At 33.8% G+C, this 14,853-nt stretch overlaps 1 protein-coding gene across 1 annotated transcript; it reads left to right on the top strand.

Moving 5' to 3' along the window:
• Positions 1–5,420: 5,420 nt before the first annotated feature.
• LOC145159303 (transferases/nucleotidyltransferase) lies at positions 5,421–10,793 on the top strand. Its single transcript, XM_079078245.1, has 13 exons — positions 5,421–5,609; positions 5,698–5,793; positions 7,895–7,972; positions 8,073–8,153; positions 8,267–8,486; positions 8,575–8,633; positions 8,802–8,851; positions 9,362–9,449; positions 9,525–9,785; positions 9,868–9,960; positions 10,041–10,145; positions 10,234–10,350; positions 10,485–10,793. The coding sequence occupies exons 1-13, from the start codon at positions 5,544–5,546 to the stop codon at positions 10,548–10,550; spliced, it is 1,380 nt and encodes a 459-aa protein (XP_078934371.1). The 5' UTR covers positions 5,421–5,543; the 3' UTR covers positions 10,551–10,793.
• The last annotated feature ends 4,060 nt before the right edge of the window (positions 10,794–14,853 follow it).

The following is a 14,853-nucleotide window of genomic DNA, read 5'->3' as shown; positions in this document are numbered from 1 at the left end:
ATAGTCTGGACATTCATAAGAGGGAGATGAACTCGATGAGTTCAAGGATGAACTCGACGAGTCGGTTGAAGATGGTCCCGACTATAAGACTGAAGAAGAACCCGTCGAGTGCTTGCTAGACTCGACGGGTAGGATCGGTGGTTGTATTGAGTTGGAGAAGCATGGACTCGATGAGTTGGTACACCAACTCGGCGAGTCAAGTCAATTGGAGGTTGAATTTGACCGTTGACTTGGATCGTTGACTTTGATCTGGATTGACTTTTGGAATATTGTGGTCTAAGTGTTACTTAGGGTATTGATAGTTCGGGGAGCCGAAGGATCAGCAGTTCAGAAGTTGCCGGTTAGCAGTCAGAAGTGTTCAACTAGTCTTCAGCAGTGCGAGATGAGTCTCCTCACTGTGTGAATGGGTCTAAGGCCACAATGCCGGCCCATGTAGCTATGAGTAGGAAGACATGGGGGTTAGCCCTAGGCACTGTATGCTAGTATAATATTCCGGACCAAGGTCTGATGTTGGGCGGGTGCCCAAGGAATGTCTTTCATGTTAGATTGTACTTGTTGTCTGTGTGATACTTGTATGTGCCCAGTAGGGAGGTGAGTCGGGCGAGGTCCCGTATCTCATCACTAGCCGAGTATGGACGGGGTTCCGTATCTCATTAGTAGCAGAGTAGGGGCGAGGCCCGAGTTAGGAGGGAGGTGAGTGTGGGCGGGGGCCCGTATCTCACTAATCAGCAGAAGCATGGACGGGGTTCCATGACTCACCAGTAGTAGGACAGGGGCGGGTCCCAAGATAGGCGAGGCCTTAGATCAGTAGTACAGTAGAGTATGTTTAGCTTTATGATATGTGTTATGTCATATGCTTGTAATTGTTACTAGCGGGCGAGGCCCAGAGACAGGCGGGGCCTAAGAGAACAAATATGTATACCGAGTGGGGCTCGATTCCAGGCGGGGCCTGATGTCGGGCGGGGCCCGATGCAGTAGGCGGAGCCCAAGTTAGTCCGGACTTCGGTCCGATGCCGGGCAGGGCCCGATGCAGTGGGCAAGGCCCAATATGTGGTTATGTATGTGGTATGTGGTAGGTTGGGGAACTCACTATGCTTCGTGCTTACGGTTTTCAGTTTCGGTTTCAGGTACTTCCGGTAGCGGAGGGAAGAGCTCGGGGTGATCGCATGGCACACACACACACAACAAAGAAGTTTAGCTTGGGATGTTTACTCTGATAAAATGGACAAGTGTTTTGAAAAGACACTCTGATTTGTTATATAACCCTTCTAGTATGTTTGAAATGATTTGATACTATGGTTTAGTAATGTTTTAAAAAGAAATTTTTGGTCATGATTTTTGGGATGTTACAAAGGTTCCACATTCTTCATCCACTTCCTAGCCTCCCCTTGAGGACCAAAAGACAACAAAGGTTGTTTATTCTTTTACTCTTCTATGGATGGTGTTTTCTTTCCATTACTTGTAAGAATATCCTTGGTGGGTTGTAATTTGTTATTAAGTTCAAAAAATTTAAGATTTCCGCTGCAATTATTATGAGTTTTTTAGAAACTAATTTTGAACTAAAACCCAACATATAAATTCTAGGAATACAATCATTTCCTTATTTAACTTTATTATGAATATTGTCAAATCTTCGGAGGAAATGATTGATGTTTTGATGTGACTTAGGGTCCTTGGCTAGAGTAAGTGCACCCTTTTTGTCACAAAAGATTTTTAGGTGATCCTAAATGAAGGATTCATCCTAGTTTTTCAATGAAGTTTTTCATCCAACCATTTTCTATTGCATCTTCAAAAGCAACAACATATTCTTATTCTATAGTAGATTGTTCAAACATGTTATGCTTGGAACTCCTTTCCAACAAAATTGGTTCTTCATTAATAATAAAGATATATCCCGATATTAACTTACATTTATCTCCATCTGTTTGGGAGCTAGCATCTATGTAACACTTTAGAGCAAGATCTTCTTCCAAGCCGAGTAACTTAGAAACATTTCTTCAGTTCTTTGTAATTACTTTTAGAATGCTCTTTATAGTTATCCAATGACCTTCCCTTATATCTTGTTGGTATCTTATTGTCATGCTTAAAAAGCATTAGCATACATCTGGTCTCGTGCATAACATGACATGCATGATGGATCCAATGACTAAAGCAAATGTAACCCATTCATATTATCTAGGTTAACCTTTTATACTAGAGTTTGAGACGAGCTCAAAATCATGTCATGTGGCATTGATAAGAAATCCTCTCTAGGAGTCTCATATATTGAACATTTTCAAGATCTTGTCAATATATGCACTTTGACTCAACCCTTTTAGTCAATATATGTCGTCCACATACAAGACTAGGAATGTCATCGCACTCCCACTAGTTTTATTGTAAACACAAAAGTCATCTTCATTTTTTTTATGAAACCACACTTTATGACTTACTCATGAAATGAAGATTCCAACTTCGCGATACTTTCTTTAAATCCATAAATAGATGTCTACATATTACACACTTTATTAGGATGTCATGGATCGACAAAACCTTCAGAATAAGTTTTATATATATATATATATATATATATATATATATATATATATATATATATATATATATATATACATCTCCAGGTAAATGTCTATTAAGGAAAACAATTTTGACACCTATTTTCCATATTTTATAGTCATAATATTTGGCTATGACAAATAATACCCCAATTGATCTAATCATAGCAATTACATAAAAAGTTTCGTTATAGTCAATATCACGAGTTTGAGTGAAGATTTTGTCAACAATCATCCTTTAAATATGCGTATGTTTCTATCCATGTTTATTTTTCTTCTTGACAACTCACTTACTTCCTACAATCTTACTATGGGAGGAAGATCAATCAAGTCTCATACTCGATCATTATACATAGATTGCATTTTAGTTTTCATGGCTTCAATCCATTTGTCGAATTCATAATCTGACATAACATTCTGGTAGTTGATGGGTTCATCAGAATCCATCAAAGAACATCAGTCAATGAGAAATCCATATCTCTCTGGTTCCTTATATTTTTACCAGACCTGCGAACACTTTATGTTTCGTTAGATTTCTGAACAACAATTTGTTCAGGTTCAACAATTTCTTGATGGTGCCAACCGATGCCAAAATGTCTTTTGTTAAAGATTTCAACATACTAGATTAGTGGAAAAAAATACGATTTGCGATTTCCTACCATTGCTAGTATAAAGGAATGTAGTTTCGATTTTCTAATACTTGTTTTGGTTTTCTATAATTTAAGATATAAATTAATAGACTTATAATTTTATAATCGTTTGCTTTTAGATATTTTGTCCATACAAATGTCGACTGTGACACCGAAATCCGTATTTGGCACATTCGGTCGAATTTTAGATGAGTATCGAACACGTTCGGCAACACTTATTCTGGAGATGTTGGTGTGTACCTAAGATTGAGTTAGGAAATCATGAAAACCGATAACAAATGATGATAGAGACATATTAAATAATGATGAGATTGATTTTGGTAGTAAATTTAAATCATTATAATATTATTTGTAATATTTGTTAGAAGTTTTAAATAATAACTATTTTTTATTTTGGTATTTATATAGAGATTGAAAGGATGACATAGACAAAGATGTTAAAAAGAATGGAAAAAAAGCCGGTTGAAGTTTAATTTTTTCTTTTTGATTAGATTGTTTATTTTGGTATAATGGTATTTTGGTTATTTAATATATTGCTAATTTGGTACAATGGTATTTTGGATTTTTACATTAATGTTTTGGTTTGTAAGTTTGTTACAATGGTATTTTAGAATTTTACAATGGCAATTTGTAATTTTATATTGGTATTTTCGATATTTAGTACATTGCTATTTTGTTGTGATGCTAATTTTCTAATAAAAAAAAAATGAAAAAACGAAAAAACAAAAAATTAAACTAAAACTAAAAAATAGGGAAATCTTCAGAAAAGTCCTAATATTTCAACATAATTTACGAAAAAATCCAAAACTAAAATTTGTTTATAAAAAAATCCAAATTACCGGTAAAAACAGTGATTTGACCATTTTTTTTTCCGGTTTCATTACTTACCCGGTTCCATTAAAGTCCTATTATTTTATCATAATTTACGAATAAGTCCCAAACTAAAATTAAGTGATGATTTAGCCATTTTCTCCCTGGACATATTTCCAGTGTCATCACTGACATAGACGCATAGTCATTAAATGAGCTGATGATATGGATATGTTGAGTTATATAATGTTATGTTTATCATTAAAAAAATGATATCATGATCTACTGTATATTTCCTGAAATATAAAATGTATCTAACGAAAACTGCAATAATTACATAAACTTGCAACAAATTTGTTATTTTTAAGTTTATAAGAAATTTCAAATTGTCTATCTAATCTTTTGTAACCCAGTATATCTATCTCATCAGCTCATTTCCCCCTATTTTTCCCAAAACCACACATTTTACCGGTTTCATTGCTGACCTGGATACATAATCATAAGTGAGCCGATGAGATGGATATCAAACTTTACGGTAAATGTAGTATTATATAACCCATTATATCTATCTTATCAGCTAATTTAATGACTAGACATCCAGATCAGCAATGAACCTGGTAAAATATATGTTAAATGGAGAAAAGGGCTAAATCATTACTTATTTTATTTTGGGACTTATTTGTAAATTAGGGTAAAATAATGAGATTTTAATGAAACCGGGTAAGTACTGAAACCAGTAAATTGGGAAAAATGGGTCAAATCGTCATAATTTTACCAGTAATTGTGACTTTTTTCGTAAATAAATTTTAATTTGAGATTTTTTCGTAAATTAAGGTAAAATATTAAGATTTTTCTCGAGATTTTCTCTAAAAAATATTATAGAATATGTGTACAGAAGCAAAAACTAAAATTGAAAAAATAAGAAAAGTTCATGGCCAAACTGAAATGTAGTTAAATATTAAATTGAAATACCAAGTTACCACGAACCGTTAAATTGAAATAACAAACCAATGATATTTCATTACGAGAAATTAAATATCGTCCTATAATTTTCTCCTGCTTGTCTTCCTATCAATGTTAAATGATGAGAAGTAGATTAAAATATTAATAAGAAAAATTAAATATAACACATGCCATCACTTGATGGATGATAGAAGAAAATTACAGGAGAATATTTAATTTATGATTGATTATTGAAAAAAAAACACACACCGACAAATACCAACTCCCAATATCTAGCTAATGGGCTGGAAAAACTATTGAACGAGGTTGCATGAGATAAGTCGAACCGGCCCGGAACCCATATATTCATAATCGGTTCGATTTCGGTCCAAAGTTTTGTGCTATTTTTTTCGGATCGGGTCGGATCCGCCTACATCAACTTGACCCTAATTATAATTAGTGATTCGCACCGGTTGCAATCAAAAGCGTCGGCCTTTCTTTTTTCCGTGACGCGACGGCTCCTTTGTTCACAAAGTGCAAACCCCCTCGTAACCCCCTAATTCTCTATTCCTCAAACCAGCTTGCAGATATGGATTTTCAAGTGGTAGTATTGGCGGGAGGCACTTCGAAGAAGCTTGCCCCTCTTGTTTCCAAGGTTTCTATAACCTCCTGGTGTGTATATGATTCATATATTTGTGAATATGATTGTATCGACTCACTTTCTTGTTTCTGAAAACCTGTAGGACGTTCCCAAATCGCTACTCCCAGTGGCGAATCGCCCAGTGTTATCCTACCTTTTGGAGCTATTGGAGCAGAGTAATCTCAAAGATCTTATCGTTGTAAGATCCTTTTCTATTTTCAATATGTTCTATAATTCGTTTATACCTGCAATGTAGCGTCTAATTTTTGATAATTGGGGTTTATCTGTAAGTTTTTGCTTCTTTTCCGGTTTAATTATTATCCTATCAGTTACTGGAAAGGTTTGTACGATGTGAATTTGATACAAAACCTAGTATTTTCTATAGCCTTATTATAAGAGGAGGAAGCTGTGTTGCTATCGAAAACTTTCTTCTATCTAGCGCCAAATGTCGATCACATAGTTTCCTTGAACTCTCAATTATGAATAGTGGTCTATCTCCACAAACAAAGTAATTTCTTAAACATCGACAGGTTATAACCCATGGAACCACAGTGAGATCATGATCTAATCTTTGTCCTTTTCTTAGAGATCAGGAAGAAACAAAGTTATGGATAAGAATTCAATTTATATAGCCTGTTATTGACCTTATACTCTGTACAATGCACATGTCTTGATATTGGCATTTGACTCCATCAATTTACTACTGCACGATTGTGTTTCGACTCTTTTTTACAATCTTAACAATCTTCTATACTTCATTTTTGCAGTAGATTGTAGTTATCATGTGTAGCATCATACCATAGACTGGAATTATCTTCATCCATCACATGAGTTGGCATGTAGTCACATTTTTACCCTTTAGGTAGACACACTCTCACTCAAGTTAATAGTTTAATGAATGTACCATTTCTAGCTTCCTAAGTTTTAGGTTTATGTGAAATATATTTTACTTTGTATCTGTTGGACTTATCAACCAATGAAATATCCATCATTTATTGTTGTTTTTTAAGTTGAACTACAATCCCTACTTCAAGTTGATAACCAAATGTGTGTAAATGTCTACAATTTGATCTCCTTCACTGAAAAGGAGATTTAGGACAACCTTAGATACAACCCTAATCAAGATACACATGAAGGATTTCACTCTACCATTATGTGAGAAGCTTTAGTATGACAATTTCTTTTACCCATAAGACACACTTCTAGTTGATGACACATGAAGGATTTAAGTAGTTTTAAACAAATGTCAAAGCTATAGCAAATATATGAAGTCATTTTTTAACACAATTCTTTTTGGGAAAACAATCATTGTAGTTAACTTGTATAACAATCAGTGTTTACTTTGAGAAAAGTTATCGTACATACTTAATCTGTGTCCAAATTGCTTCTGCTACTTTTGAACTCTTTTGATGTAAAGCTTCTTTTCCTTTTCTTTATAATGAGGTTTTGACCTTTTTCTTTTGTAAAGTAGGTTAGCCATATGAAAAATTTAGTGTTAAAATACCATGGCCCCACCTTCTAAGTGATAATGTCAAAAATGCAGAAGAGAAAAATGGGAGGCTAGTAAATAGAAAGCCCATTATTCTAAGGAGAAAACATGTTAACTCATATTAAAATTATTCATCATTTAATCATACACTTTTGATGTTTTCCACCACAAACAATGGAATCATAAGCCTTGAGACAAACATGGTTGAAACCCTTAACATATATATATATATATATATATATATATATATATATATATATATATATACTAAAAGAGGGCTGAACTGTTGAACTACTACTCAAATGAGGAATTCCATTCTCAATAGGAATTTATTATTTAATTATACTTATCTCATAAGGTAATTAAATGAACATAATTGTTTCTATCAAATAGGAATAATCCTAGAAATCAGGGATCTAGGGAACCTTATCATGAATCGTTTTACCCTAACATTTTAAACTACATAAAATCACATAAAGTTTATTGTCATAAATCTATTGCAACATTATAATATTGTCGCACAATATTCGTTACAAATAATATTTATCAACTTGTACATCGTGTGATTTTCGTAACACCTATTTCCCAATAATCGTAGACCACATCATGGATTTTATTTACCCATTTAAAATCATCATATATGAGATACATTTCTGAAATGCAAAATCTATATGGATTTAATTACCATTTAACCTCAACATCTTTCTATCTAGTTGCTTATTGTATATGAAGACATGCGTTTTATTAAAAAGAAATTGATTAAAAAGTAAAGACGATTTTAGAGTTTTTACATGAAGATTTTTGGGCATAGGTTGTGGAAGGGGAAGATACAGATGGCCTTGTTGAAAATTGGATATCTGAGGCTTATGTTGATCGATTACATGTTCAGGTATTTTTAGTAAAACCTTTTAGAGATTTATAATTACTTTTTTTTTTTAAATAATTTGAGATTTATATCATGGTAAGCAAGCTAAGATATATTTTTTTAGGTTGCTTCTGTCCCAGAGGAAGTTGGTACAGCTGGCGCTCTTCGGGCCATTGCTCATCATTTGACTGCATCTGACATCCTGGTTTGACTTCTCACTCATATCAATATGAAGTTTTTTATTTTTGTTGATGCTGATGTGGACAATGTTGGAAGATACAAATTTTTTTGAAGAATTAAGTGATTAATTTTTTGCAGGTTGTGAGTGGTGATCTTGTTTGTGACATATCACCAGGGGCAGTAGCAGCAGCTCATAGGCGACATGATGCTGTAGTGACTGCAATGTTATGTTCTTTACCTGTCAGTGGGACCCAGGAATCAGGCTCTTCTGCTGGAAAAGATAAAACAAAGAAACCAGGATGCATTAATATTGTGGGCCTTGACCTCACAGAACAATTTCTTTTACATATAGCAGCTGGTTAGATCTTTGATTTTTATACTTTTTTTTATCATATTAAGTATTTTTGTTTATTAGTTATTACTTATTACCACATGGTCTTTTCTAGGTATGGATGTTGAAAAAGATATTAGGGTTCAAAAGAGCATCCTTCGTGCTGTAGGCAAGGTAAATCACTAAATGTTTTTTTTTTTGTCTCATTCATAAAGGTAGGAGGACAACGGCTTTCTTTTAATCTCCTGTTTGTGAAAAAGACGTGAATGCCCTTGTCATGGAAAGTATCCCACTTTGATCCATGTTTCTCATTTCAATTTTTTTCCCTTTGAACACATGTAGATGGAAATTCGTGCTGATTTAATGGATGCTCATTTATATGCATTCAAAAGGTTTGATTTCTACATTTTCTTGAATCATCACTTATTTTCACTTAATCCAACCTTATTTATTATTTGAGTAAATTACACGAATGGTCCCTATGGTTTGGGGTAATTTGCGCGCTTGGTCCCTAACTTATTTTTTTAACTCAGAAGGTTCATACTGTTTGTTTTTATTACGCGCTTGGTCCCTACTGTTTGTTTTTGTTATGTGCTTGGTCCCTGTTTTACCTAAAAAGACTATTATTTAAATAGGGAAAAATAGTGGGGTGGATAACGTAAGGTGAGGGGGTGGGGTTGGGGGTGTGTTTATTTAAATAAATTAAAAAAATCAAGGGCAAAATAGTTTCTTTAGGTAAGACACGGACCAAACGTGTAACAAAAACAAACAGTAGGGACCTTCCAAGTTAAAAAAATAAGTTAGGGACCAAACGCACAAATTACCCTAAACCATAAACGATAGGGACCATTCATGTAATTTACTCTTTTTTTTTTTGTCCATATTCTTTGGTTTTTTGATAGGTCTGTTCTTCAAGATGTCCTTAATAAAAAACAAACATTCAGAAGCTTGAAGCAGGATGTCTTACCTTATCTTGTCAAAAGTCAACTGGTTGGTTTCTTAAGCCTACACATATGAAACACATTTTTCTCAGCATAATATTTTATTTTTTTTTGGTGGTTTTAGAGGTCTGAAATATTATTAAATGGAGCACAAGCTGAAGAAAATGGAAACGAAAAGGATGCTTTTAGTAACAATAAAGTAATGTTGTCTCAGCTTCTTGCTAACGCATCTACACCAAGCTTTCATGAACTTTATGCCTTGGGGCCCAATGGATTTGCTCCAACTGAAAGAAAAACTCATAAATGCTGTGTTTATATTGCCAACAAAACCTCATATTGTGCACGATTAAATTCCATTCAAGCATTCAGTGACATTAACAGAGATGTGAGTTTTTCTACACTCAAACCTTTCTTTCATATTACCACTGTTTAAATTACTTTTTTTTATTAAGTCTTAAGCATGCCAGGTCATAGGAGATGCAAGTCATTTATCCAGATGTTCATTCTCTGTGCACAACAATGTCATTCATCCATCTGCTGTTCTTGGCTCAAAAACCACAGTAAGTTCATGCACTTTTTTTTTTTTTAACATAAAGTGTTTTTTTTCTTCCTTTTTTATGAACATAATAAATATATAAAGGTTGGACCACAATGTATGCTGGGAGAAGGTTCACAAATGGGGGACAAATGCAGTGTAAAACGTTCTGTTATTGGACGTCATTGTCGGATAGGATCAAATGTGAAGGTACAATTAAATAAAAATAATTTGAATGAAATGTTATATTAATATTAAAGTGGTATATAGTAAAATATAAATATAACTATATTTGTAGGTTGTAAATTCGGTGATTATGAATCATGTTACTATTGGAGACGGTTGTTCTATCAATGGATCGGTTGTTTCCAGTAACGTACAGCTCCAAGAGCGTGCTGTACTCAAGGACTGTCAAGTAGTCTCTTTTTCTTGGGATCTTTTTAGTTTTTTGTTTTATTATATTATTAACAACAAACAGGGTTTCTTTAGTGTACACGTGTCTTAACTATTTAATCTGTGTTGTGTTGTGTTGTGTTGAATTGAATTCAGATAGGTGCTGGTTTTGTGGTTACGGCTGGAAGTGAGCACAAGGGAGAATCTTTGGCACGGAAATAGAAGTATAGCCTATGGGGATGAATGATGATTTTATTTTTGTAAAACGTGACATAGGTTTATATTATATTTTCATTATCGGCTTTTCGATTAAACTCGGTTTGGTTGTAGTCTAAGTTGTAAACAGAATGAATGAAGACAGGAAGAGCGTGTTTGATGGATTTTACTATTCTGTGGTGTGTTACTACTTTTGTAGTGATTCTTCGAATTCTATGTTCGATGGATTTTACTATTCTTTCTGTGATAGGGACTCTCTTCCGTTCTTCATCTTTTGATTTTGTTCATTTTCGAGTTATATAGATTTCGATTAGCTCCTATGTATAATAAAATATTTGTTTTGAATTCTAATTATTCTATATATTACTTGTTCTATTTTAATCCTATTCACGTTCAATAAATTTCGTACATTTTTTTTACAAAAATGCTTATAAAAGGATTGATAAAAATAATAATTATATAACAATGTTATATATTTAAATATTTGAATTAAAAAATAATAATTATATAACTAAAGAAAAAAAAGAAAATAAAAACATAATTGTAAATGAATTATGAATTATGTTACAAATTATGATTATATCGGCCAAACAAAATGTTAAAAACAATTTAAAAATGTATATGAACAAAATGTAAAAAAAAATAGAAAAATTTATTTGAACAAAAGTAAGAGAAAATAATGTGAAAAAAACATTAAACAATATATTCAAACAAAACACCATAAAAAATTAAACAAAATATTTGAACAAAACATCATAAAAAAACTAAACAATATATTTGAACAAAAAAACATCATAAAAAAAAAATAAATCATAAAAAACATAAATAAAAACAATAATAAATAATAGACAAAATTGTTGGATCTATATGCTCAAAAATCATTATTAAGTGATATTGCTAATAACATATGATCATATAGGGTCACATTTATTAAGTTGACGTATTTTTATATATTTATTATTAATATGATTATTAATAAATAATATTAATTCTTGTGTTAACTTAATGAATAATTATTGTTTTTGTGAAAATAATCATTAAAGATAGTATAACTAGTTATTATATTATATGATATGATTTAATAAGTCATATACAAAGTTTTGGACACTTTGACTAACGATGATTAAGTTAGTTATTCGGTCTTTGAGTTAAACAAGCTAGCTAGTCAATTTTGTCTCTTTCAGGCCGAAACTTTTGTGAAGGCATGGAGGTTGCTTGTCAACATCCATACCTTGTCCCCCCAAGCTTCTAAAAGGCTAGAATTACTTTATGTTATTATAATATAAAGACATGTCTTGCACGAAAGTATAAAATGAAGGCTTTTGCATGAGTTTTTGGCTACTTGTTTTAATGCTTCTTCCTCTCTTTTTCTCCATAAAACCGTAGGTTGTTCTTCCCCTCACCTCTCACCTTTTGAAGCTAGTTTTTGGTGATTAGAAGCTCCCTTAAGTTGTCTCATTTAGTACTTATTTGAGTTAAGTGCTTAAAGACAGTCAGGATTACAAGAAGCAACTAGCATTCTGTAACATCCCAAAAAAAAAGGTGAAATTTTCATTTTTCAAAAAAAAACCAAAAACCATAAATGTTTACAAAACATAGTTTCCAAAGTGTAAAAAATCACAAATAGAGTATCCCAAAATCGAATCTCATAAATATTGAAGGATGTGCACGATCAAGCATTCGCCTTGCCCTGATCATCTGAAGTACCTGAAACATAAAACTTAAATTGTAAGCCAAAGCTTTGTGAGTTCCCCTGAATACCACACACAACCATACAAATATACAAAATGCATGCTGGGTCCACAGTCTCCCGACTGGATTACCCTGGCCCACAACCTCCTGGTTGGATTTCTACTTTGGCCCATAATCTCCCGATTGGATTGCCACTGGCCCATAATCTCCAGATTGGATTGTCATTCTGGCTCACAACCTCCCGGTTGGATTTCCACTAGGTTTGTTGGTCGACAGCACAAAGCAGTACAACTTGAACCCAAACCACACAAGTACAGTGAGGAAAACTCACCTCACAGTCTGAAAAGATAGCAGAAAAGACCGTTGCTCCAAATGCCAACTCTACAAGTCACCTATACAACAAACAGTGACCTAGAATCAAACAACATCTCAAAATACCCAAAAAGCCCCTAGGTCAAACCCTAGGTTAAAGGTCAAAGTCAGAAAGTAAAAAGTCAAGGTAGGCTCAGTACACCCTACGTACTCGGCTACTACGCTGGGCGTAGTCAGAATCTAAGCAAATCATCGAGGCTTTAGCCTAGTATACCACTTGGTACATCCGAGTACTCCGTCTGGACCAACTCTTTATCATTAAGTGCTTATTTCTTAAAGACCTTTCTTCCAAATTCAGATCTAGACCCAAAACATCATTCTAAGTCATAAAGTTTCCACCTTTATGACTTTCTGTGACAACCCGAAATTTCTATCTTGTACAGACATTCAATTCAATCAAAGTCAAACTAGTTTCCGCTATCTTTTAGCACTGTTAAGGATCTGTTTGAGAGTTTCTAAGCCTAGTGTAATGTATGAATGGATGCTAGGATTAGTTAGCTTGGGATCGGGAGGATAAATTCGAACCAGAAAATCACTAATAAGGTGTTCACGGCCGCAAACTACGTTCACAGCCGTGAACCACCTCTTATATATATATTGGAGTGACCTCATTTTCTACTCTTTTCTCCTCCTCCCAACCATGAACACATCCATTCTCTCTCAAAAAGCTTCAACCGTGAACACTCTAAAGCCTCAAAAACGTAAGTGTTTCATCCTTAATCTTGTCATACTTGAAGGACTACTAGATCCTAACCTTGATTTGTCAAGTTTCATCATCATCTTCATGAGCTTGAAGAGATCACGGTCGTGAACCCTTCATAAGGTCCGTGAACCCTTCATAGATTCATAAGGGCCGTGAACACCTCATGAGGCCGTGAACCCCATGAGGCCGTGAACTCCTTAAGGCCGCAAACCCATCCATGGGTGGCCGTAAACCCCTTCCAAGCTTCCGTGTGTGATCCTAACACTTCATTTAGGGTGTTTCCTACAATCTTAGGTGGTTTCCTATACTTGTTAGTAGTTATAACCACTAACTGGATACACATATATGTGAATATATGCCTTATAGGATCCAACTGTGCTTCGGAACTTCATTTGTGAATTGAAGCATCCTATATCTATCTTATCTTCCAGATTACTCACAATCAGGTGAGTTCATACCCCTTAACTTATCTTTTAAATGCTTTTACCGGGGGGGGGGGGGGGGGGGGGAATACAAGTTGAAAACATTATAGTTATTGTATCAATCTCATGTGATTAATAACTATCAAAAACAGGATTTCTTATACTTCAAAACTGCGTTATCAAACAAACTATTTCAAAACCTTTTATAAGCTGACATCAAGTTATCTGTAACCATTCAAATGGTTAAAATTCCTTTATATGTTAAAACTCTTTTATATGCTAAACTCTTTATCAAACTCTTTTAAACTTATATATTGTCAAAATCATGTCTATATAGATATAGTTATATAAATAAGGTTGAAAGAGCTTAGGACTGATAACTCACTTTATTTCTTGTTCCTTGTTTGGTTGTGGACTTTGGCTATTCGGTTGTTTGTCCGAGTGTCGTTTGAATCTTAGTTATATATTATGTATATGTGTATAGATATAAAAGTTCTTACATCAGTTCAGCACCTTTGGGTAACAAAGGTGTACAAACATGCTCAGTCATTCAAACAACATTACTAGTAAACTATAATATGTGTAGTTTAGAGGATTACTACTCACTATTTCTAGTACAATGAAACATACAAGAGTTAGTTCATACATGAGTCAATTCAAACTTACTATAATGAGAAACAAAAAGAACATACTATAATGAGAAACAAAGTGAACATACAATACACTATACAAAGAGAACATACAATACACTAGAACAGAGAGAACATACTATACAAATACAAGAACACTATAACATTAATGTGAGCCACTACTTCATGGCATGTCAATATACTGCTGTGTCACGTTTTGTAACCAGAGTCTCCTGGAGGGAGAGCGTCAATTTGTGTATAGATCTATACGGGATTGACCATCCTACCTTGCTGCTAGCTACAGTGGGAGCTAAAGACACACGAGGTCAACTAAACTACACACGATCTTGAGTTAGGAGCAGTTGTGTTTGCTCTGAAGATCTGGAGACATTACCTGTATGGAACAAAAAGCACTATCTTTACAGACCACAAAAGCCTACAACATATATTCGACTAGAAGGAACTCAACATGAGACAACGACGGTAGGTCG

Source organism: Lactuca virosa, chromosome 2 (genome assembly GCF_052849685.1).
Source record: "Lactuca virosa cultivar CGN04683 chromosome 2, Lactuca_virosa_CGN04683_v6, whole genome shotgun sequence".
NCBI classification, from domain to species: Eukaryota; Viridiplantae; Streptophyta; class Magnoliopsida; order Asterales; family Asteraceae; genus Lactuca; species Lactuca virosa.
Note: the sequence above shows the minus strand (reverse complement) of the source record. Positions and strands in the feature narration are given on the sequence as shown.

Bases quoted from the DNA above. Each gene is read 5' to 3' on its own strand.
- LOC145159303 (XM_079078245.1), top strand. From the start codon at position 5,544: ATGGATTTTCAAGTGGTAGTATTGGCGGGAGGCACTTCGAAGAAGCTT. The intron at 5,610-5,697 runs GTTTCTATAACC...GAAAACCTGTAG, and splicing joins TTGCCCCTCTTGTTTCCAAG to GACGTTCCCAAATCGCTACT. The intron at 9,961-10,040 runs GTAAGTTCATGC...AAATATATAAAG, and splicing joins TTCTTGGCTCAAAAACCACA to GTTGGACCACAATGTATGCT.